At 39.1% G+C, this 25,064-nt stretch overlaps 1 protein-coding gene across 1 annotated transcript in view; it reads left to right on the top strand.

Annotated features, from left to right (window-relative positions):
- Positions 1-25,064, top strand: part of Nalcn (sodium leak channel, non-selective) — a 326,188-nt gene that overhangs the window by 259,522 nt on the left and 41,602 nt on the right. The window contains exons 18-22 of the mRNA XM_036199902.1: positions 6,058-6,131; positions 20,027-20,128; positions 20,546-20,615; positions 22,003-22,094; positions 22,182-22,304. Of these exons, the coding sequence (XP_036055795.1) occupies positions 6,058-6,131; positions 20,027-20,128; positions 20,546-20,615; positions 22,003-22,094; positions 22,182-22,304 (461 nt within the window). The remainder of the gene's footprint in view (positions 1-6,057; positions 6,132-20,026; positions 20,129-20,545; positions 20,616-22,002; positions 22,095-22,181; positions 22,305-25,064) is intronic.

Raw genomic sequence — 25,064 nt, 5'->3', positions numbered from 1 at the left:
AGGGGATTGGAATTCTCTTCTGGCCTTCACAGGTACCTGCACACATATTACAGACAAACACACATGTACAGAAAATAAAAATAAAACTTTCAAGCAATATCTCCTAACACAACACTAAAAAAAAAATGAAAACTAGGTAATCCATAGACCCCAAATAAAAGTAAGGAAAACCAGGGATGGTGGTATACATCTGTAGTCCAAGCACTCAAGAAGATCAGCAGGTGTCCAAGGTCATCTGCAGCTCCATAGCTAGGTGGAGGCCAGCCTGGGATACAGGAGACCATGTCTCAAAACAGAAACAAATGAAAGTGAGTGGAGACAAACCAACAGCTCCATGACTCCCATGTTATTGACATCTTTTAGAACCCAAACCAAGGTCATCCACACACCATCAGTGTTCATGGAAAAAGGAACATACCTTCCAGTGATCTCTGAAAAGAAACATGGAACCAAATGAAAATGGAACAATCCAGAGCAGGAGTGATGAGGAAAACAGCAGATTCAGGTAAACTTTGAGAAGTACAAAAAGGACAGATGGAGAGTGGAGTACAGAGCCAGGAAGTCCTAGGAAGAAAGAGTCCATGTTTGATCACTGCATTAAAACAACAGCAGGAGAAATGGAAGCTCTGCAGTTGAGAGAGAAACACTGAACTGTCTGGTGAACCCAGTGATGCATAAGAATGAACAAGAGCTAATCATCAAAATCAAAGACCCTGCAAGTCATAAGAAAAAAATAATGAGCAAAAAGCATGCCATAAAGCCATATCCATAAAACTGTGTACCTGGGGCACTGGATTGCAAACTGAGTTAAAAGATCTGAAAACAACATGAAGATAAACTAGCAGCACAGATAAGTTTTCAGAGAAGTCAGAAGTGAGTCTGTCACGCCCACCTGGCTTTTATGTGGGTGTCTGCCTTCATGCCTACACAGCAAGCAGTTTACCTACTGAGCCATCTCCCCAGCATCCCCCTGGGAAAACCTTAAAAAGAAATAAAAATAAGGTCCATACTGTTGCTCTAGGCATTTCTAGTGGAGAATACCATGGCAAGATACTAGAACAAGTGACAGATATTCTAAAACAGAACATTTGAAACAAATATGGAAAACATACGTCATGTCTCTGGAAATATTGCCCAAGAAGGACCAGAAATAAAATCTATACCACATATGTTATAAGACTTTAAACTTTAGAAGTGTTTTTGTATTTGTATCCCCAAGCAGCAAGTGACTTTTAAATGAATGAACATCAGATCATCCTCAGATGTTTTAGCAATAATCCTTTAGATCAAAAGAAACTAGAGCAACACACAGGAAAGACCATGAAAAACAGACTTTTTTACACCCAGGAGAACTGGATTTCTTGATTAAAGAGATAGAAAAGCTGTTTTAAAGATGTCATTGCACACACAAAGCACTATGTAATAGTGTTCCCATGTGCTCTTCCCAAAGAAACTCCTGAAAACCATACCTCTGATAGACATGTCACCAGCAAAAGTGACTCAGACACTAAAGGAAGCACCAAGTGGCAGTGGGAGGCACTGAAATGGAAGCTGAGACAATGTGAAGGTGGTACTAAAGAAGTAATACACCACAGCCCTGTGCTTTGATGATATTGGACAACAGGAAGAAGAATGCAGGCAGTGCTCTTTCAATGTCTGCTAGTCATCCTGGTTGTGGGTCTGTGAATCTATCACTGTTCTAAGATTATCTGTGAACTGTGAAATAAAATTAATGCATAATTATGAGATAGTCAGATCTGTCATTCCTTGTATGGAATATCAAGTCTTGGAGTCAAGAGAAAATAAATATAGATGTAATACATAAAAAGTAAGTAAAATTTTCTGAATCTAAATTGAAACTATCAGAGGCAGTGCAGGTGATGTCCCAGAATAGTGACCATCTTGGTAGGAATGAACAATGCTGAAATCTATATTGTGTGCCCGAAAAAAAAAAATTCTCATCAAATACATCAGGCTGCTTGAAGGAAGTATTGCTGGTTTTGAATAGGAAGCATGCATAACTGTGGAGCATCTTGTCATTCCGGACAGAGAAGCAACTGTACCAACAGCTGCGAGCATCGTGGCAAGAGAACTGATGGGCCAAAGGCAGTTGACCAGTCAACCTGTGATGAGAAAAGCACGTAGATTTGGGTGGGTCGGGAGGGAGAGGGAGATCTGGAAGGAGCTGGAGGAGGGCAAAGTATGTGATTAAAATATATTATATTAAATTATCAAGGAATAGTTAACATTAAAAACAAATTATAATGGACTAAAACCCATCAAATGTCTTAACCTTGAATTCATAGTGATACTTTAAATAATTAGTCACTTTTAAATATAAAATTTTATATAATTTATATAACTATATAAAATCTATTAAATATTGGTATATTATATATTAATCTATTAAAAACTAGTATGAAAATATTAAGAATCATGAACTTACCTTGAATGTTTTCCCTGTGGACTATACTGGTAGATAGAAACTAATACAGGAGGAACAGCTTCCTATTAAAGAATCATTTTAGTGAAATGCAAAGAAATGGCAATTTTGCAAGTGGAATGGATGAGTCTATACAAAGAACATTAATGCTATTGATAGCATAAAAAGACACAAGGCGGTATGTGTTTTCTGGTGACAGAGCATGACACCAAAGGTGGCCCTGCCAGAGAGATCAAACTGGAGCATAACTGTTGAGATGTGTGGATCAACCACTGATTCACAGGAAACAGAGAAGGCTGAAAACCCTGTGAGCCATCCTGCCCTTTGCCCTCAGCAGAGCTCATACTACCAGAAACTGCAGGAGAAATGCCACCATTCTTTGACTAAAAGGCTTTTCTAAAAATAATCAAGTACCACCCATCCATTGCTGTGTTGTTCCAATCCAAATTCTAGTAACTGTGAAGAAATTGAGATGAAATTCATGACTTTTGAGTTCTGTGCTAAAGTGTACAATTTAAGGAATATCAGTCAGTGTGTGTGTGTGTGTGTGTGTGTGTGTGTGTATGTGTGTGTGTGTGTGTGTATTACTGGGGCTGAACCTAAGATCTCACACAGGTTACAAGAGTCTTCCTGCCTCAAAATGTGAACATAACTTTGAAATCAAAAATTTAAGATGCTATAAAAAAAATCTACATTTCACTTTAACACTTAAATGGAAATTTAGTGTATCTGTTTTTGTTCACTAATTCAGTCAAGGAATTGCCATTTGGTGATTTGAATGCATTAGGTTTGTAAATAAAACTGTAAAACATCAAAATCTTTTCAACTAATCATTTGTCTCCAGTGAAAGCATTATCTAATGGGTCCTTTCCCCTTCTTATTTTCTACATATCTGATTCACTTAGATTCAGCATGAGCTTTTACTGACTCCTTTCATTTCTGCAATTTCCAATTTATGGTCTGAAATTACATATTTTGAAATGGTTTGTGTAGTGCTTATTTCAGGTGACTAGCAGTATCTTTTGAGGCCAGAAGAGGGCACTGGAAAGCAGTATAGTCTGAGTTCTTTGTGAGGCACGCAAAGAATGTCTGTAATAAATGCGGAAAAAAAAGTTTTACTACCACAGTCAAGGACCAAAGTAAGAATGATTGATATCTACAGACCTTTTTTATACTATGAAAAAAATAGTTTAAATATATATAGAAAGATATCTAGCATATCAAATACACATCTTTCAGAACGCAATAAAGCTTAACCTGAAGGTTTTGTATTAAAACAGAAAACATACTACTTCCACTGTGAATTGCAATACCATTCTCAAAGACAACCTTGAACACATGACCACTGCATTTGCTTTAATTGATTCAAGTTTATTGTACTAGATAGTATTCCAAATAGCATTTTATGCAGACTATGTGCTTGATATCAGCTGCTCCATCCCAGGGCAGTTGACAAGTGACTGAATTCCAGTTGCTGCCTTGTGCAAAGGACGATTAAGGCAGATTGTTGGTTTTGAGCATTGTAGTATTTGCTATCCTGGCCCACAGTGTGCCACTGTTGGCCCTCCTGTACGCTGGGCCTGACTTCTGACTCCTGACTCTATGTTTCTAGTAGTCAGAACAGAAGCCCTCCCCTGATAGGAACTTCAGCTATGGCTACTGAGCAGTGCTCCCTTGAGATGTGCTAAAAGCCCAAAGAGATTGTAAAGTGATCACAATTGAAAGCTTGGGAACCTGAATTCAGATCCTTATTACCCACACAAAAAACTGCTGGGTGTGACAGCAAGAATCTATAAGCCCAGTGCTGGGAAACAGAAATAGGAGGATCCCTGGGTCTCATTGGCCATCGCTCTAGCCAATCACTGAGTTCCCGGTTCATATTGACTCTGACCTCCACATGAACACACACACACACACACACACACACACACACACACACACACACACAAGAAATGATGAGTTTGTGACTGTGTCCTTTCCCAGGCCTGGCCATTTAGATATCTTGGTTCACATTACAGTGAACCAAGCTTGTTATAGACTGGTTTATAAATGGGAGCTTTTGTGTCCTAGCCTGACCTGCCTTACTAAACTATTCAGTTCCAGAATTCAAGAACCTGGCTCTTATCTACTTTTTGTTATTAGTGGTTACCAATGTTGTACCAAGGGGTTAGAAAAGATAATCTACTGGTGGCAGACAGTGGCTCACTCTCCCATCATTGGCTCCTAATGCTGACTGCTAAAAGTGTCTCACTCTTGGTTCTTAGGAATCTAGCTGGGATGCTACATACTCCCTTCTCTCTTTCTCTCTTCATCTCTCCCCCTCCTCTCGCTCCTTCTTTGGGCCACTTTAGTCACCTATAAAGTGGTTCACTAATCTAACATGCAACTAATGCCTTCCAGGATGTTTTTCTTAATCCTCTTCTCTGGGATGACTTTTATCATCATCGCCTGCAGGCAAATTTTGACCTTTCCTTCCTGTCATCTTTTACTGTCCCTGAAGATAAAACACCTCGTGAACTCAGGTTCAGATTAGTATTGGATCACAGGCCAGGAACTTGCAGTAGTATATGGTGGATTAGAAAACATTTCTCTAAACAATGATAAATACAGATTCCCAGTGTTAATTTCAACATCATATTCTTTAGAAACTGGAGCACTTACTTATTCAGATGATTGACAGTGTCATGGCCAGCAATTTACACATCACACACCATATCATAGCTGTGACATGCAGCCTCATGGTTAGAATCTCTGCACAGATAAAACATAACACCAGTGTAGTATGAATCTTAAAGAGTTCTTATTAATGAAACTCAAACCTGAGGCCAGTTATTGGGGTGATTGCTGGAAGATCAGAGACACAGAACAAGCCACAGTTTCCTCACCTCGCCAGTCCCTCAGCTGGTTTTGTTTCGTCAGACTGGAAGCTTCTGAGTCCTTCTTCCAATGGCTCTCAGCTGGACTGTGCTGCTCCAAAGCCCGAATACTTCTCCAGCCAAATGCTTAACTAACTAAATGCTTAACCCTTAGTTCCTGGCCCTCACGCCTTATATACCTTTCTCTTTCTGTCCCCACTCCCTGGGGTTAAAGGTTGGGTTTCTGGGATTAAAGGCGTGGGTCACCATGCTTAGCTGTTTCTAAAGTGGCCCTGAACACACAGAGATCCACCTGGCTCTGCCTCCCAAGTGCTGGGATTAAAGGCGTGTGCTACCACCGCCCAACTTCTGTTAGGGCTTATTCTTCCTATTTTCTACCCCACCATTTTTGGCTTTGTTCTAGTGGCTGTCTGTTCTCTGACCCCAGATATGTTTATTTCGGGGAACACACAATATTTCAGGGAACACAATACCCACCACACACCAGGAAAGGGCCTTAATCATTATGTTAAGTGAAATAAGCCAGACTCAGAAAACAAATGCCCATTTTGTTATATGTGCATCCTAGGTTTAAAATTGTATATGTATGTGGGGGATCATAAGATGGGAAGAAGAGATAATAAGAGAAATGTAACATGTGACATAAAGGCCAAACAGAGAAAGAGAACTAGTGTTTCATGGGTTGTGAATATATCATTCTTTTCCACCCAAAACTAAAGTGGTTCTTACACTTTTCAGCTCCGCAAGTCTGTTTTCAGCATCAGGGCGAGGAACCTTCTGGAAAAGGAGACTGCAGTCACAAAAATCTTAAGGTAATACCAATAACCTTGAGGTATACTTTAATCTAAGTGGGATTACATTAAGAAGAAAACAGAACTTTTTCTCAATGAATTCATTTTCTGGACAGTAATATTTACTTTCTGCTCAATTGAAGGATTACACATCTTCATGCTTACAGATAATGCCAAAGACATAAGTAATGTTTGTCTAGAAAAAGTAGCATTTTATTATCATAATATGCCATGTTTATTATTTAATGTATTTAAATAAACTATACCTAGAAGCATTTACCCAAAAAAAAGGTGAAAAGAAATTTTCATTATTCTTGACCATCTACATCTTTTGTGGTATCTAAAGGAAAATAACCTGAAGGAAACATAGCAAAAGAGGAAGTCTAATGACTTATTCATCTATGACTAAAGATCTGTTAATATTTGAAAGTCAGGCTGGAAATGTGTAAACATCATGTGCATGCATTGCCCATGAAAGTCAGAAGAGGGCATCATCTTCTGGGACTAGTGTTACAGCTATTTGTGAACCTCCATATGGGTGCTGGAAACTGAACCTGGCTCCTTGCAAGAATAGCAAGAGTTCTTAACTGCTCAGCCAGTCTCACATAGCTACCTTTGAATGATCACAAAATCATATTTTTAGTGTTATTTTCTAAAATATGCCTTGAAATGAAGTACCAATAATGAAAATCAATCTGACCACTTAAGCATATCAGACTATACATTATAACAGAGAGTGATAGGATTCAAAAGGATGTAAGCATTTGGGACATCAAGATTGTTGCATATATTATGCATATGTGTAAATGATAAAAGTGTCATGGCTGACAAAGCCAACAGATACTTTCATATGGCAAAGCAGTCTACAAATTTGTGGTAAATGGAAGGAATCCAACTCCTCTACCAAGTCCATTGCTAGGAATGTTCATGAAAGCATCTTTCCAAAATGTGTATCACTGTGGCTTGAGAAGCCATGATGAGGAAATACAACTAGGTATATATGAGGTAAGAAACTATTTAATCTTATCACAACTTAATACCTGAAAATTGTGAGGGAAAAAATGTCCTGTATCATGAAGATACATTCCACTGTGTTCTCTTTCTCTGTGGATGACATTCAGGCACAAGTCATGCATGTATTGAAGTAGCTTTTTAAGTTGAAAATAAATTTTGCTGGGGCTCAAGTATTCTCAGTATGATTAGATAAACATGAAAGGGCTCATGGAAAGAGACTTGAGTCTCAATGTGGTCGTGCTCTAACTAGGTGACCATTCATCTCAGTGTCAGCCTTGGGGTATGCCATGAGGCTGGTTGGACAGCTCATAATCTCTAAGATACTCAGTCAAGCTGTAAGTACACCAGCAAGTTCATACAGGGCTCTACAGAAGTGCTGACACACTTACTAGGAAGAGAAACATCCATCACATGAAGAACTGTTCACATGGTAAATATCTGAGTCTAATTCAGAATCTTCCTACTGTTTCTACCCTGTTACAATTGCCCTTCATCAAATCTGCTGTGCTTGGGGTACAGAGTGAACATGCCTGTACATAGATACTCAATTTGATTTCTTTGCTGGAGCTACACAGTGAGCCAACTATGTCCAATTAATGGATGTGTGCTCTGAGTACTCACCAGAGCCAAGACCAAAGTTCTCAGTGAATGAATGCCCTTGGTAGCCAGCAAGCCATGACCAGAGTACCTAGTGAATGACTCTGTTCCAAGGATATCCCAATACTTTGGGAATTAAAAGGGGATGGAGTTATAAGGAAGGAGGCATAGTCCTCACCTTCTTTATATTCTGTAATGGTTAATGTTGGTTGTCAACATGACAGGATCTAGAATTACCTAGGAGACATGTCTGTGAGGGCACATCTGTGAGGAAGTGCCAAGATTGGAATAACTGAGATAGGAATCCCCTCCCTATGTAAGAGCAGCATACTTCCATGGGCTGGTCCTAGACTATATAAATGGAGGAAGCTAGTTGAACACCACCATTCATCTCTCTCTTTCTCTCTTTCTACTTACTGGCTGCAGATACATTGTGACCAGCTGCCTCAAGGTTTGGCCACCATGGTTTTATTTGTAATGATAGACTATAACCTCTAAATGTGAGTCAAAACACACTCTTCCACCTTTAAACACTTGTGTCACAGCATTGAGAAAAGCAAGTAATTTGTACAATTATAAGAGATCCACTCTCTCTTCCTTCCACCCATTCTCTTCTTCTTCCTCTCCCACTTGATGAGGCTGGAAAGAACTCACTCATCTGGGAACCATGATGTACATTATTCTGGTATCAGACTTGAGGCAGCCAAACAAGGAACATGGTTTTTCCAAGAGACTCCTGTGGGCCGGTACTCTATTATTTATTTAGGTGACAAATTTTTCAAAGTCTCCCAGGAAATTAGTTCATTTACAGTTAGGTCTTGCAAAACATCATGTCATAAGGTATATGAGAACATGTCATTTGAGTTGAAGAAAGTCACACTTTTCCTGAGAGCTGATCAGTTTAACAATGAAAAGTGACTTAATGGGTACACACTGTCACAAAACTGAATGAATTAGATGGATGTAATAGACTATGCTTTCATAAAATTCACATATCCAGGCAATGCTGCAAGGGGGAATTTGACATTTTTTTTAAAAAAGTATAGAGTGTTTGGGGCTTTTATTTCAAAAGATATATGACGTGAGAAAAAAAATCTTTAAACTGTCAGAAAATATGGACCCTCCTCAACCTTTCCAAACTATTGTATAATTTGGGGATTTCACTTCATTACAGAAAAGCACAAAATTAAAAGACCTTGGCTATGTGTTACATTATGAATTACAGGAAATAAATGGCTACAGTTTGGAAATAGTTTTTAGTGTAAATTTGATCTTTAAAAAAGCACTTATTTTTTTTTTGTTGTTCTCTAAATATCTCCTTGCTTCTCTGAGAACATGAGAGCAGAGGTCCCATCATGTCCAGAAGACACTGTTTGGCTCCAGTTCCTGCCATTCTCTGACTCTTAAAATCAGATCCTTATAAGAAGGCAGCCTTGGCACATCCTTCTGTAATCCAAGTGCTGCATAAACACGCTGATCTCTAGAACTTTCCAGCTAGCCTGCCAAGTCCAGTCAGCAAACTCCAGGTTCAAACAGAGACTATGTCTCAAAAAGTCCAGTGCAGAAGGACAGGAAGATACCAGACATCAATCTCTGTCCTCCACTTGCACATAAAACCATATGTACATGTGTATTCATATACATACACATATACCATAGCCCAGTAGATTTTTATCAAAGGCTTTTTCTGCATCTATTGAAATGATCATGTGATTTTTATCTTCAAGTCCATTTATGTGGTTTATAACATTTGCTGACGTGTATGTTGAACGAACCTCCCCACCCCCTATAGTAAAGCCAGTTTGGTCATGGTAGATGTAATTTTTTTGATGTATGTATTTATTCAGTTTGCAAGTATTTTGTTGAGGAATTTTGAATCTATGTTTGTCGGGGATATTTTCCAGTAATTTTCTTTTTTTGTAATACTTTTACATAATTTGGTATTAGAGTGATACTGGCCTCCTAAAAGGAGTTTGGGAGTGTCCATTCTGTTTATTTTCTTTTCTTTTAACAATTTAAGAAAGGTTGGCTGTAGATAGTCTTTGAAATTCTGGTAGAATTCTGCCATGAATCTATCTGAGCTGGTCATCTTTTAGTTGGAAGGCTCTTTACTACTGTTTCAAACTCCTCCTTAGTTATGGCTATTTATGTTGCTGATCTCCTCTTGGTTTAATTTGAGTTGTTTGGATGAAATATGTCCATTTCTTTTATGTTTACTAATTTAATGGAGTACAGTATTCCCTTAAAATATTCTGAATTTTTCGATGTCTATTGTGATGTTTCCCTGTCTGTTTCTGATTTTATTAATTTGAGTCCTCGCTCTTCTTTTGGTTCATTGGGAAGGGTCTGTCAATCTTGTTAATCTGAAAGAACCAGGTCTTAGACTTACTGATTCTTTGTATTGTTTTCTTTGTTTCTTAGTTTCATCTCTGATTTTTATTATTTCTTGCTATCTATGGGATTTGGATTTGGCTTGCTCTTGTTTTTCTAAAATTTTGAGTGGCATTATTAAGTCATTTATTTGTGCTCTTTCTAAATGTTTAATATAGGCACTTAGAGCTGTAAATCTCCCTTATATGACTGCTTTTAATGTGTCCCAGAGGCTATGTTGTGTTGTGGTTTCATGACCAAAGTGGTTTCATGACTGCAGTCAATAGCAGGTAAATGAGTTGAAGAAAAGAACCTAGATCTAAGAATGAAGAGTCTAACTAAGTGTAGCAGCCTCCCTTTCATAGACATGTTAAGTCTTCTTGTTGGAGGGTCCAGATTTGGAGCCCTGGTAATCAAAGGTCTGTAGTGGGTAGTCATTCCAGCCTTGGCCTGGAAGTTCCAACCCCCACTGAGGTTTCAGTAATGGTCATGCCTACAAGGCAGGGCTGAGAGAGGACGCTGAAGACCCAGTATCCAAATGAGAAGGATCTCTTGGCGCCCGGACCCTGGACGCTGGAGGTAGACCGAGCAGAGTTCTCCATAGAACACTGCCGGACTACACCATACCTTTGCCAGACCCTACAACCTACCTATCCCTTCAATTGTAAGTTACCCCACAAAATAAACCTCCCTTTTAACTATGTGGAGTGGCCTTAATAATTTCACCAATAAAGGGCTACTGTGGCCAAGTTCTCATTAGACTTACATTTCAAGATAGCCATCTTCTACCAAAAAACAGACCAACCTGCCATACCTATTGCTACTAAAAGGAAATTCCACCCACTAGAGAAAACATTTAAGACCCCTAGAGGCCAAGGATGCCACTCTTCAGTGAAGTCACCTATTTTCACCCCAAATCATGTTTAACTCATGTCCTTTTACTTGACATTTTTAAAAATTTAATTAACACTTTGGGTAGTAGAAATATATTTCTGGCTGTTTTGATGTGAAGAAGGTGTGTCATGTCTGTGCAGCTCCAAGTCAGGTAACCAAATAGCACCCACACTGTTCCCTAAAGATATATATAGAGAGAGGGTTGGGAGGGGGAAGGAGCAACCCTTCACCTCAATCATAGAATCCAAGGTTGCCGCTCACACCTGACTCCACAGCTATTCTGACTTGGATGCTACCATTCAGCTCCATTGAAGATCACTTTCTTCCAAATTCCAGTGACCTTTTCACAGCATCAGAGAAAAAATAATGGATACATGTTTTCAAAGCACTGGTACCTCTGCAGAGGCATGCACTAATTCAAAGCCCCAAAATCAAGCAAAAATGCACAAAAATTCTCACAAGCATCAATGAATAGAGAAATATCACACAGAAAAAGCAATTAAACATTGTACAGTATTCCAAAAAGGTCTGTCCTTTTGTGATTTTTCCATGAATGTGTCATTAGCCAAACAGTATCTTTATAACCTTGGAAAAATAATCAGCTTGAATATCTATATCCTGATATATTTGATTAATGGAACTATGCACTTATAATAAAATAATTATTATTGAAAGTCTAAATAATACTCTAGTTTCTTTAATTAGAACTAAGATGAAGTGTGCAAAAGATAATATGGAGATCTGCCTTTGTTCCTGGATATCAATTTATGGGTATCATTTACATTTTTAAGTATTTTATTTTATGTATATGTGCATTTTCCTGCATATAAGTTTGTGCATGGTGTGTGTGTGGTGCTTGTGGAGGCCAGAAGAGGGTTTGGGATTCCCTGGAACAAGTTGTGAGCCACCATGTGGATGCTGGTTATTGAAACCAGGTCCTATGCAAGAGCAGCCAGTTTTCCTAACAACTGAGCCACCTCTCCAGTCCTCTGAGATAGAGTACTGTTCTTGAGAGTGCCCCTTAGTCACCCATCCATCGACGACTTTTATGGCATCTCCTACATGTCAGGTATTGTAGTCTTTTTGCTTTCCTCTGTTCAGCTTTTCTGCTTCTCAGTGGTTAGCTCTCCCATTCAGCATTGGGTGAGGCCATGCTTTTCTCTCCACAGCTCTCAGCACATGCTGGACATGTCGAGCAAGACAGTGTACACAGCACTGCAGAGGAACTGAGTGTGTGGCTGCATCCCACCCTCACCCTCTGTAGCTTCAATCACTCCTTGGCAGTGAGCTCCTGCTGAAGGAGAGAGAAAAGAACCCTGAAAGACCCTGGAAATGAGAGGAAGGGGACAGAAATCCTAAGGCACTCAGTTTTGTTCAGTCTTCTGAGACAGTAATAATTATTTTATAACCAACATTTGGCAAGAATAAGCCAAATTTTTAAGAAAACAGTATTGGGAATTAAAGACATAAATATGGTCCTATTAAGACTGCCTACTTCTGGCTTTGCCTTAGCGTTTCTTGATGCTAGTCTTGCAAATTAATCACAAGACACTATTTATAGATAAAGAAACTGAGGGCATAGATACAAATTAAGTTTTTTCAGAAACTATAAAATAAAAGGATAAAGTGTGAAGTATATATGTACATTTGTATAAAACAAAAATAGCAAAGGTTTCAAAATGTAAATATAGCTTTTCCCTTCCACAGTCACATGGCTTTCATTTGGATTATCAGTCACCACAATCAAAAATAAAGTGAAAAACTCCAGAAATAAGCAATTTTTAAATTACAACTTCTTTTTAATCCTCTGTTGTTCTGAGTAACATGATGGGCTTTCTTGCTGCCCTGCACCATCCTGCCTGGGGCATGAGTGTTCTTTTTGTCTGGTATATCCATGCTGTAAATGCCACCTGCCTGTCAGTCACTTCATAGATGTCTCAGCTGGTTATCAGACTGATGACCGCAGTATCACTGTGCTTATCATATTTACTATTAGCCCCAAACCATAAGGGTCATACATGATACAAAGGAGGCACTGAGGTGTAAAGCAGAGAAGCAGGTTGAATTTGGGACTATGGCAACATGACTGCTGAGCAGAAGAAACAGACTATCTGTGGAGTTTTGTATATCAAGAATCTACTAGGTCGTATAACATTTTCAAATTTTTATTTGTATTAAATTGTAAGAAGTTCAGGGGGTTGGCTCAGTGAGTAAGATTGCTGGCTTGAAGCCAGGTGGCGGTTGTGCATACCTTTAATCCCAGAACTGGGGAGGCAGAGCTACATGGATCTCTGTGAGTTCAAGGCCAGCCTGGTCTACAGAGCGAGATCCAGGACAGGCACCAAAACTATACAGAGAAACCCTGTCTCAAAAAAAAAAAAAAAAAAAAAAACAAAAAACAAAAAGAATGCTTGCTTGCATACATGATGACATAAGTTCAAATCCTCAGCACCCATATAACTATCTAGCCATGGCTGTGCATGCTGATAATCCAAATATTGGAGGTATAGAGACAGGCATATCCCAAGAGCTCACTGGTCAAATAGTATAGCCCAAATGAGCAGCTACTGGGTTAGTGAAAGACCTTGTCTCAAGTCAATAAAACAAACAGTGATAGAGGAAGTCACCAGCACACTTACACGTATGCAGCACACATACATATGCACCCACATTCACCACACACACACACACACACACACACACACATGCACACCCCAAAAAATAAAGTTACATCATTACCTTATAATATATATGTTTCTAAGATAGTAGCTGGGTTATAAAATTTGAACCCCAATAAATAGTTTTGGGGTTATATATATTATTTGTTGAACCTCAATAGGTCCACCAAACACATGGATTCCCCATGAGTTGATTTCTGTTTGTTTGTGACACATTTTTAAGATAAAGACATTGAAGGTTTCATTTCAATCTACAATGAGGCATTAGTCGTCCGTGCATTTACTTTTATCTATCTGTAAGAACATTTTTGTTAATAATGCAGAAATGGGAAGACCTAACCTGTGACTACTGTTTAAGAATGATATCCAGGATGGGGCTGAATTAAATAGTCGGGTACTCACTCCAATAAAAAGGCAACTTCTCATCTCAGCAAGAGCCCATCACCAGGGACTTGCCCGTTCCTGTCTGCTATTGCCCCCACCTTAGATGGTCACACTGTTACCCCAATGCTGTCAGGTAGGAGCCAATCCCAGGAAATACCCATTTCCTCTTCTCTTGACTCTTATCCACTTGTGATTTTACATAATTGCCACTAGAGGACTGTTTTCCCATTGTCTGGTGATGTGGTTACATCACATTAACCAACATCTGATAATACTTTAAAGCATACTACCTTGTGAAGCCCAGAATTTTAGTAAAATCCTTCAACTTCAATGCTCTGCAAAGTCACATTGAAATTCCTTTGGGTGTTAATTATATTTACTACAGATGGTCTCATGTAATCTAACTTTTCTATAATGAGTAAAAAAAAAAAAAAAAAAAACTGAAGACTCCTAGGCCTCTCTTTCATTACAGAATGTGCGGGCTTTTCCCACACCCTTGTTCTGGAACATTAAGAAAGAAGACATGAAAACAAAGAAAGGAACAGAGGACCCCCTGCTACTGTGTCTATAAACAACTCGTGGTGTTTAAAGGCTAATAAAACTCCAAAGATCGCTCTTATACCCATCATCTTTGGGCCAATTTAAAAATATTTTTGATGGAGGAATGTCAAGAAAAATAGAGACAATTTCTTAAGACACAATTCTCTGCTCCCTGCTCCTAGAAAAGATTATATATGTGGCTGTCATATAAGGAGCAATTGAAATTCCACACCACAAAGGCAATGCGGGGAGGTGGGGGAAAAGAATCAATCTTTCATATGTTTTTTTCAAAGGCTTGGCAAGAAACCAGGGGTAATATTTTTGCAACTGGGAATGTGTGTTTGCTGAGGAATATTCCCACATTTGAGTCATCATCAGGGGTCCTCATCTTGTTTTACTTTCAAAGGTAGAGAGGGCATAACATTAACCCCAACTGGGAAAAGGAAAATGCCTCTCTGTAATTCTCCTCCAGGGAACAGGAATAAAGAGATTACATATGCCTGCATAATGGAGGGTCTCCTCACTCACACAAGACAAAAGACTTCATTATTTTTCACTAGACAGTGCCTTGTACCTCTCAGGCAGGCAGACTTAGGCTTTTCGTTGTTGTAGTTGTTGTTTTTAATATTAAGCTACTAGATAGACTTCCTAAGAAAGCCCTTGTTTGCACAATGTTCCACCAGTTTGCACAGAAACTTGCACTGCCTTCTTAGACTTTCCATTAGGACAAGATGCAGGGAAGATACAGAGACCTTGGCACCTCCACTCTGTCTAGTGTTTCCTCAAAGGAGAGACTGTACCTGAAGACCAAAGTGCTTTCTTGATATGATCAGCTCTGTTTTTCCTCTGAGCAGCTTGCCAATGAATATTTTCTTCAAAAGACTATTCTCCTTGTATCCTTCAATGAGGCCAACACACACACAAAGATTAGTGAAAATGTATACCGGCAAATTATAGCTTGCCATTTAAGGATATCTACCCCTCACTAGAAATACATGCACATCCATTTGTCAGGTTGGGGGTAAACGTCCTGCATTCTTGAATCCTTCACTTGTCAACAGATTCCTGTAAGATGAGATACATGGGGATCCAGTTTCCAGTGATGGACCTATTTATTCTTAGGTTGAGAGAATGAAATGAACTGAGATCTTAGAGTCTCAACTCCGTATCTGCTTTTATGCTCCTCCACCAATTTGCATAGACAACATAGATAAAAACAAATTTTCTACTTATGAGAAGCAGCATCTGAGGTGTTCTTTTTCTTATTACTGTCTCCATGTCTTATCTACTCTAGGTATGCAGCCTGTTCATCTTAAGTAACACAGTATTCCAACTTGAAATAAAGTTAAGATTATAACTTCATCAAAAGTGCCTATAAAGGCATTTGTTTCACTTGTGACTTTCATTCATCAGGAGTATGAATGGATCAAATAAGTTAAAATATTTTATCTTTGAAGCATTTCAAGGTTCATTCATCAAGTATTTATGGAGCACTTTCTTTGTTTAAGAACTGAAAAACAATACTCAACAATTTTAAATACAACCATGTTCTCTTGGAGCTTTGAGAATCTGGTCTATGTGTAAAGCTGAATGACCAAAGAGAATGGCATGAAAGAATGGAGTCCCTTCTGGTAAAAGAAGAGATCAGAAAGGGTAAGATTAGGAGGAAGCCAACAAGACTTTGGAAGTCACACTAAGGTTCTGAGTTAATCTTTTTCTGAAGAACAATAGGAAGTTGAAGGATTTACAGCAGTGGAAATAACTGTTGGATGTCAGTTTACTGCATAACAAATAATGCCAGACTTCGAGATTTGTACACTATATTTTATGTCTTACATTTTTAATGAAAAATCTGGGCATAGCACATAGCTGATTCCCTAGCCTTGGGCCTCTGACAACCTTGCATGCACTTGGACTGATGGAGCATTCTCTTCCTAGGTCATTCGAGTGATTACACATAAGAGTCAGATCCTCACAGGGTGTTAGATAAATTGAGATTCTTCCAGAGCCATTAGGTGATTATTTATCTTGATTGATTGTCAACTCAATGAGACTTAGAATCACTTAGAAAACAAACTTTTGGTTGTATCTGTGAGGGCAATTTTAGAATTTTAGAGAGCATTAACAAAATTGGGAAGATCCACCCTGAATGGGGGTGTTACTCACAATGGACCAGGAACTAAGACTAAATAAAAAGATGGAAGGAGAGTAGGACAACATCCTTCATTTTTCCACACCCAATTGATAGAAACGTGTCCCCCCCCCAATTATTACTGCTTTCCAAAATAGCAAGACCCTTTACATGACCAACAAATGTGGCACAGTTTAAGCCTGAATCTGTTTGATGTATAAAGAAACATGTTAACATGGCATGTTTTCAGCCTGTTTCTTTATTCAAGTGGTCCCAGAGCCAAAGTGTTGTTCCTCATGTTTTCTTTCCAACCCTGTGTTCCTACTTCATCTCCTGCTACAGACTCACCTCCTCCTATCTGAGGGTCTTCCTTCATTTATTAATTTGGCTTCTATTCTTATTGTACAGTGGAATTAGAAGTTTCTACATGCTTTTAGATGAATTAATGTATGTACAAAGAAATTGTGTCATCTATATCCCTACCTGTTTCCTATGAGACAATGCTGAAAGATAAATAGACTTTAAAAGCCACAGAAGAGCATGCCTTGAAGAGGCCTTGAAGAGAGTTTCACTTTTTAGTTTTAATAGAATCCTGCCATTATACTTGGGTAGACGGATATTCCTTCAGAAACCTTCAAACATACTTCCTGTAATCTCTCCCAACTAGTGTCTTTACTCAAATGCATATTTTACAGTTTGCTAAAAGAATATTAGCTCTTGGCTTTCAGCTTAGAAAGACTGGCTTTTACCTATGGTTTTTTTAATTCAAATGTTATAGGCTTGCCCAATGAAAGAAATGTGATGTCAGAGAATTTAGTCAACAATAGACTAAACAAGAGTGATGATGGAGAGGCATTAATTTTAATTTTACACAGGTGTAGAGAAGGCACAGTCAGGGAGAGCAACCAGAAAGAGAGTTGGGGGCAACACTACACAGACAATGAAGTGCTGAAGGTGACCTCTCAACACGAGGAGGTGGGGTCAATGAGCTTGGTTTCATTGTGCTCAGATTATGTGGGAGCCTTGGAGTCAGGAAGAAAGTGAGCATGGAGCTCTACTCAGGGAAAGGAAGTCTCAATGGAGACTTACCACTGAAGAACCAGAAGCCAGCCGGGCCTGTGCTGGGCTCCAAATGATCTCTTGACTTCCTGAATTATAAGTTAAGCTGCTTGTTAATAAGAAACTCATAGTTACTGGGCATTTAATTCTTGCTTAATACATATTGCTGTGAACATAAGAGAAAAATTGTAGAAAGGAAATTACAGCAAATGTTTGGCTACTCTAACCCAAAAGGTTTTCTGATTGTAATATAGAACTAAAAACCAATACCCATGCTCAGTGTATGAATCATCCAGAGACCATAATTCCCATGTATAATGAAACTCCAGACTCCTCTTGTATAATGTTCTGAATTTCTTAGATCCAAAGAGAAAAATATTAGTCAAAAGACAAAAAGGAAGTAGGAGTCTAACTTTCTCCTTACTCTTTCAGCCATATTGTTGGAGAAAGAAAGAAAAGGGAGCCATAATGAAAGGCACCAGGGACCCATGGAGACTTGGCTGATCTGTTCAGTCAGGGAAGGCACAGAATGCTTCACAAAGGCCACCAGGGCCTGGAGTCAACAGGCATGGTAGTAACACACTTCCTAGCAAGTATGTCAACCATTTTCAGCCTGGACTATTGAACACATAACCCCACAATATTTACAATACTAAGCCTGAGACTATTGCTTTCTGCTGTTTCCACTATAGGAAGGGCCTTCACATTCAAACATACATATTCTAATTAGATTGGATGTGTTTTGTATTTAAGACCCCATGGGTCTCAATGACTTAAGGGATGAGTATTATAATAAAAGAGTAAAAGTTACATGACAATGGCTGAAAGTTAAATCCTAGTGGTTTACAGATTGGTGAGGGTCTAGACATCTAAAGGACAATAACACTCTAAGTAGGGATTCTCAAAATGACTTTATGTTTTTCAGTCTATTTTCCAAAACCCACCCTAGATACTAGAGACTTTGCTTGGCTTTTGTTAGCTGAGCTAAACCTAGATATACATCTTTTTATGCAGTATCATTGTAGTTCTAGAAATGAGTACAGTTTCCCTCTACCATTGAACAGATCCTCCTTATGTGGTAAAATGTGATTGTATCCCCAAAGTTGTCACTGCTCCTTACTAAAGTAACAGCAGAAATCTCTGCATCTGTTCTCTGGTAATGCACTTATATTCATTGTATTTGTGATACTTTTTTCAAGGATATTAACTATGATTATCTCTCTCTGTATCAAAAGCACTTTTATTGTATGTATGTGGTTGTGTGTATGTGCATTGAGGTATGGGTGAATATGTATGTACAGATGCATGTGTATATGTGTGCACCTGAATGTAAGAGACCCCATGTCTCTACTTTCTGAGACCTGGAATGAGAGTTGAGCTGCCATGTACACCTGGCTGGCACTTATGTGGGTTCTATGTGTCTGAATTCCCTTCCTCAAGTTTACACAGCAATTGCTTTAATCACTCAGCCACCTTGCCAGCCCTATGAAATTCCCCCAAAAGGCTCAGGAAGCATTGTGAAAGAGGAGGCAAAAGAATGTAAGAGCCAGAAATAGTGTATGTCTTCAGCAAAACAGTATTTTCAGGATATAACAAGGCCATTGTACACATGAACTCACAGCAGCTGGGTAATACATGTATAATACATATATAATAGCAAGTCAACCATAATCCCGGAATAGATGGGAAAGGGCTTCATGAAGCCCCACCCTACCTGAGATGCTATTGGCAGTTGCTGGCTGCTGGGAGAAGGGCAGTAAACTTTGTTCAGAGATGAAACCCTCAAAAATTACACATGCTCCTGCGCAAATAGGCAGCACTACGTCAATTCAAACATCTTTTTAAGATGTATGTCATCATTCCAGGGGGGCAGCTGGAAAAAAAACCTTCCCTGAGGGCTCAAAGAGCCCCCCATGTTTAAGCCTGAAATCAGTATCATGACTGGCCCTGATGCTGACATGATCCTTATAGAAAGCTTGCTATGATTTTGTACTGGGAATTTGAAGGAAGAGGACAAGGAGGAGGGGCTGCTTTCTATTTATCTTTTTGCTTCTTTTGGCTATGGAACTTCTGCTTTGTGTTTCTGATTCAAAGCCTAAAGGTCATTTTCCTCTATGTGTTTGTTGTTGGCTGTATTTTGCCTTATCATTGGTGTTTCCTTAAAATTAATAAGAGCCACGAGCAGTGATGTATTATTCATCCCAAGTATCCAAACCATGCATTTATCGAGGGTTTCTTTCTTTTGCAAGAGCTTGCACTCGACAGCGCATGCTGAGTGGATCATTCGAGGGGCAGCCAGCAAAGGAGAGGTCAATCCTTAGTGTGCAGCATCACATCCGCCAGGAGCGCAGGTAAATACTCCAGGAAGATGAACTCCAGAAACATTCAGGAAAGGACTTTACAAGTGTGTCTCAGTACAAAGCCTGGGCCTCTACTCTGGTTGTCAGGCAGGCATGGAGATGACCTGATTCTAGCTGCTGGTGGTAACAATAAAGAAATTCCCTAACTGATTCAAAGATTTAAAAATCTTTACTTCAAAGATTCTTTTCTTGGTGATAGCCAAAGTCTCACTTTTAAGATCAGAAGGAACAAAAATCTGAAAACTTGTTAGATGGGATCAAAGACTGGTGGGTAGACCACAAGCTTATGCTTTACAAAGAAATGAGTCATTTCTGATATATCAGGAAAATTAATCTTTTACTCATGATTATTGACTACAAGTCAAAAGTTGTTCTTGAGATGTTTTGACATGACTGTGGTTGTTCTAGGTCACTAAGACACGGATCCAACAGCCAGAGGATCAGCAGGGGCAAATCTCTTGAAACTTTAACTCAAGATGTGAGTCCTAAGCTATGCCTTGGATTTTGGAAACTTGATTATGAATGTGTATTTAATTGATTGCTTAGGCAGTTCTTATGCCTGAGTTTTCCTATCATCTTTAAATGTTTTCCTATCAGAAGAAATCAGGAAATTCAGAAAGCAAATTACATGGCTAAGTACTAAAAATAAACCATTACCTGAAAAAATACAGACATCCCCATGCAGAGCACATGCCTCAGTTAAAAAGAATAAACAAAATGAAGAAAACAACTGGCTATGAGGCCTGAGCCCACCTGATACATCTATAACTCAGGTCCTACAGCTAAGGTGCAGGGAATAGTGCAGAAGGAAAAGCAGAAAGATTGCTAGATGGAGGATCAGGCATCTCCTGTGAGACTGTGTCTTCTAGGATAGTGAAACTGCACCAGTGGAATCTCACCAATGAGGTAGCATTAATAAGAGCTGAACACAATACCAGCTGACGTGCCAATGTGGGTGGGGGAAATCTCATAAGGCCTCACCCTAGATGAAGAAACTACATGCAATTAATGGCTGCTGAAAGGGGGAGAGTCTGTCTTCTCCAGGGATTTTACCCTAATTACTTATCCAGTGCTAAGTGGTCATCCCTAAAGGCATATACATATACTTAACACTGAATGGGTCCTGTGGGTTGTATTTATATACTCTTGTCTGTTATTCCACGTCTTTTTGTTGTGGGAATTGAGACCATTAGTACCAAGAGCTAATAATGAGCAGTATTTATTGATTCCTGGTTCTTTTGTTTAAGTGGTTCAGTAGAAATGTACAGTCTACTTAAGAGTTCAGTAAGATCATGGTTTTGGAGATATGTGTTGGCAAACACTCCACAAAGGGACTCTTATAGCCCAGGTTGGTCTAAAACTCACTATGTCTCCAAGAATTACCTTGAATTTCTGATCCTCTGGCATGGTGTTATGACCATGCAGAACTTTTGCGTATGGAACCCAGGACTTTGTGCATGAAGGATTTCTAGCAACTGAGTTACAACCTCAGTCCCACTTTTTTTCTAAATACAACACTATACAGCCCCTAACTTATTTATTCTGATTTAATTTTTTAATCTTTTGTTATAACCTCAGCAGTATGATATGGCCTAGCACACCATGAAATTTCAATATGTATATGCTAAGCATTTTGTATTTTAGAGGGAAAATTCAGTTGTCAAGATGCTCATGGCCATTAAACAATATGCATATGGCATCATAATTATGTATGTGTATGTGTATGTATAAAATAGTATAGTTATCATATATGTTATAGTCTGCATATAGTGTGCATATATAAACAGGAGTGTTGATTTTAATTTAGAAAATAGTCTTTTAGGCCTTAAAAAGTCCTCCACTGTACATATACCTTTTATTTGTAGCACTCAAATACAGTGCGGTACAGAAATGCACAAAGAGAAGACAGTGAAATAAAGATGATCCAGGAGAAGAAGGAACAAGCAGAGATGAAAAGGTACCATATGGCTGTGTCCCAAGGCTCTCATTTGGGAGTGCATTTTTCTCTGGGCCTACTTCTCATCTCATAAATGTTCCCTTGAAGGAAAGTGCAAGAAGAGGAACTTCGAGAGAACCATCCATACTTCGACAAGCCACTCTTCATTGTGGGGCGGGAGCACAGATTCAGAAACTTCTGCCGTGTGGTAGTCCGAGCACGCTTCAATGTGTAAGTATGGGCCACTTACCACACTTGGACCCAGTATTTGGCCTGAGTCCTGGGAACAGCAGGGAGTTTGTCACAGGAAGAAAAAAAAGAACTGTGTAGACCTAATAGGGTCACAAATTAAACTGTGGGCTAATTAATCATCTTGCTCCTCTTTGCTGAATGCCTGACCAGGTGGAAAAGAAAGGTTTCAAGCAGGTAGCATTTGTAGGAGGCTCCCATTGATGAGGCATTTAACAGCCCTGTCTTAGCACATTTTTGACAGTTGTGTATGTCATTGTTGTTAAGTCTCAATTTTCCCTTGAAAGGATCAAGCAGAAGGAAAACCAATGACATGATGAAAGATATTGTTCAAGGCCTCTGTCAGACTTATGCTTTCTGATGAAAACCTCTATTCTAGAACTAAGTGGAAAGAGAATGTTATCTAGTGTTTGTATTACCAGCTTTTATGAGAAGACTCACTAGCCACTGTCTCAACCTCACCAGTGTGGAAGAAATGAATAAGAACCTCTGGTTGTGTAGCTCTGGGGAGACCTAAGCCAGCTATCATAGCCAACCAATCAGTGAAAAGAATTTTTGTCTAGTGTTATTTTAAGTACATATCACAGATATTAAGTCCTGACATAGGACTGGGAAGATAGCTCAGTGGATAAAGTACTTGTAGTCTGAGCCTGAAAACCTACATTTGATCCCCAGCATCATGTAAAGCTAGGCATAATGGCACAGGCCCTTGTAACACCAGCACTGGAGGTGGAGATTGACTAGGTAGCAGTCTTAATCAGTGAGCCTCAGGTCCCAGTTAAAGGTTCTATATCAAACTACAAAGTAGATGGCACCTAAAGTTGATCTGTGGCTTTCACCTGCATAAACACAAGTGTGTGCCCTGCAACACACACACACACACACACACACACACACACACACACACACACACACACACATACCCCTACATACATGAGAGTCCTGGGGGAAGTGTAAAACTTTCTAGTCTTTCCCTGTGCCCTAATTCAGGTACTAGGATATTATTTATTAATAATTTATATCATATAATATATTACTTTTTGAATGCTCAACTGTTTCTAGCAAAAAAATTCTATATGTTGAAGTCTTAACCTCCAGGGTCTCATAATGTGGTAGTGTTTGGGGACAGGAACTTTAAAGACATAGCTAAATTAAAACAAGGTCCTCAAGGTGGTACTAATCCAGCATCTCACTTCCTTCTAAGAAGAGGAAGTTTGGACACAAACCTGCAAAGAGAAAGCCCATGTGGAGATATGTAACCTGAAATACACTCTGCACTACAAGGGTGGAGGCCTGGAGTGTATCCATATCCCACAGGACTCAGAAGGACATAACACTGCTGACATCTTTAATTTGGTCCTCCAGTACTTCATAACCACATCACAAAACAATCCCCCTTGCTTACACCACCTCTATGTATAATTAAAGCATCTCTATGAGACCAGCATGAACTGTCCCAGCATCACATGAGAATATGTGTCACTGTATATGCTCTCCTGCAATGATTAATATTGGTGGTTAGCTGGGATCCAGAGTCATATGGAAACAAACCTTGGGCATGTCCATGAGAGGGTTTCTAGTTTGGTAAATTAATGTAGAGAGATCCACTCTAACTGTGAGGTGGCATTATTCTGTGGTCTTAAGTCCGCATCAGAATTAAAATGGAAAATAAGCAGAGCACTTGCATTCATCATTTTCTGCTTCTCGGCAGGTACAATGTGACCAGCTGCCCAAGATCTTGCTACCATGACTTTCCCTCTGTGATAGACTATACCTTTGAACTGTGAACTAGAAAGAATCCTTCATGTCTTAAGTTGCTTTGGTCAGTCATTTTTTTTTCAGAGCAATAAGGAAGTAACTAATAGACCTCCCCACCAACCAAGGAAGATATTTAGGTCTGAAGAGGTTGAAGGTTTTACTCAAGGATACTAGCTAATGTGTAACTCCCTCCTGATCATCATTCAATTGTCCCTCTGCTGTTCTAGGAAGATCTTCATTATTTAAAATAGGGAATAATAATTTTAAAGCTTCCCTGAGATTTGGCCAAGTGAAGAATGACAGTGGAAGTTAATCAGTACTCAAGTGAGGTTTTCATCTAGAATTATCCTGTTGGCTGCCTACATGTTAACATCTAATTACTAATTCTCCACGTCATTTAGTATGGTGTAATTCTCCTTTTGTCAGCAACAAAACTGAATGGCCTGATGAAGATCTTGTTGTAATTGGAAACACACATAAAGAGATTACTGGGGCCTCACTGACAACTGCTCACAGGATCCCTAAAACTAAGCCATAGAAATCTACCTCCAGTGAAATGCCATATTAATTCTTCCACAGGACAACAGTGAAGAGGGGAGTGAAGAACTCTCTTTAATTGATGAAGTGTCTAGCTAAATAATTATTTTTAAAAATCCTCAAACTAGTAACACATGCATCTCAAATTAGTGTTTCTAAACAAAAGCCAAGGTTTAAATGTAATCAGACATTTCCTGTCCCAACTGCCAGGTCCCAAAAAACTGACTCAGTAGCTGAATATGAATTATAAATGCTCAGCCAATATCTCAGGCTTATTACTATCTCTTACAACTTAACCCATTTCTATTAATCCAGGTACTGCCCCAAGACTCATGGCTTTTACCTCTATCCCATTTTGTATGTCCAACTCGTTCTCCATTTACTGGCAACTCCTCTGACTCCACCGTTCCTCATCTCATCGTTCTCAGTTGGCTTTCCCACTTAAAT

The sequence above is a fragment of the Onychomys torridus genome, chromosome 9, assembly GCF_903995425.1.
Source record: "Onychomys torridus chromosome 9, mOncTor1.1, whole genome shotgun sequence".
NCBI classification, from domain to species: Eukaryota; Metazoa; Chordata; class Mammalia; order Rodentia; family Cricetidae; genus Onychomys; species Onychomys torridus.
Note: the sequence above shows the minus strand (reverse complement) of the source record. Positions and strands in the feature narration are given on the sequence as shown.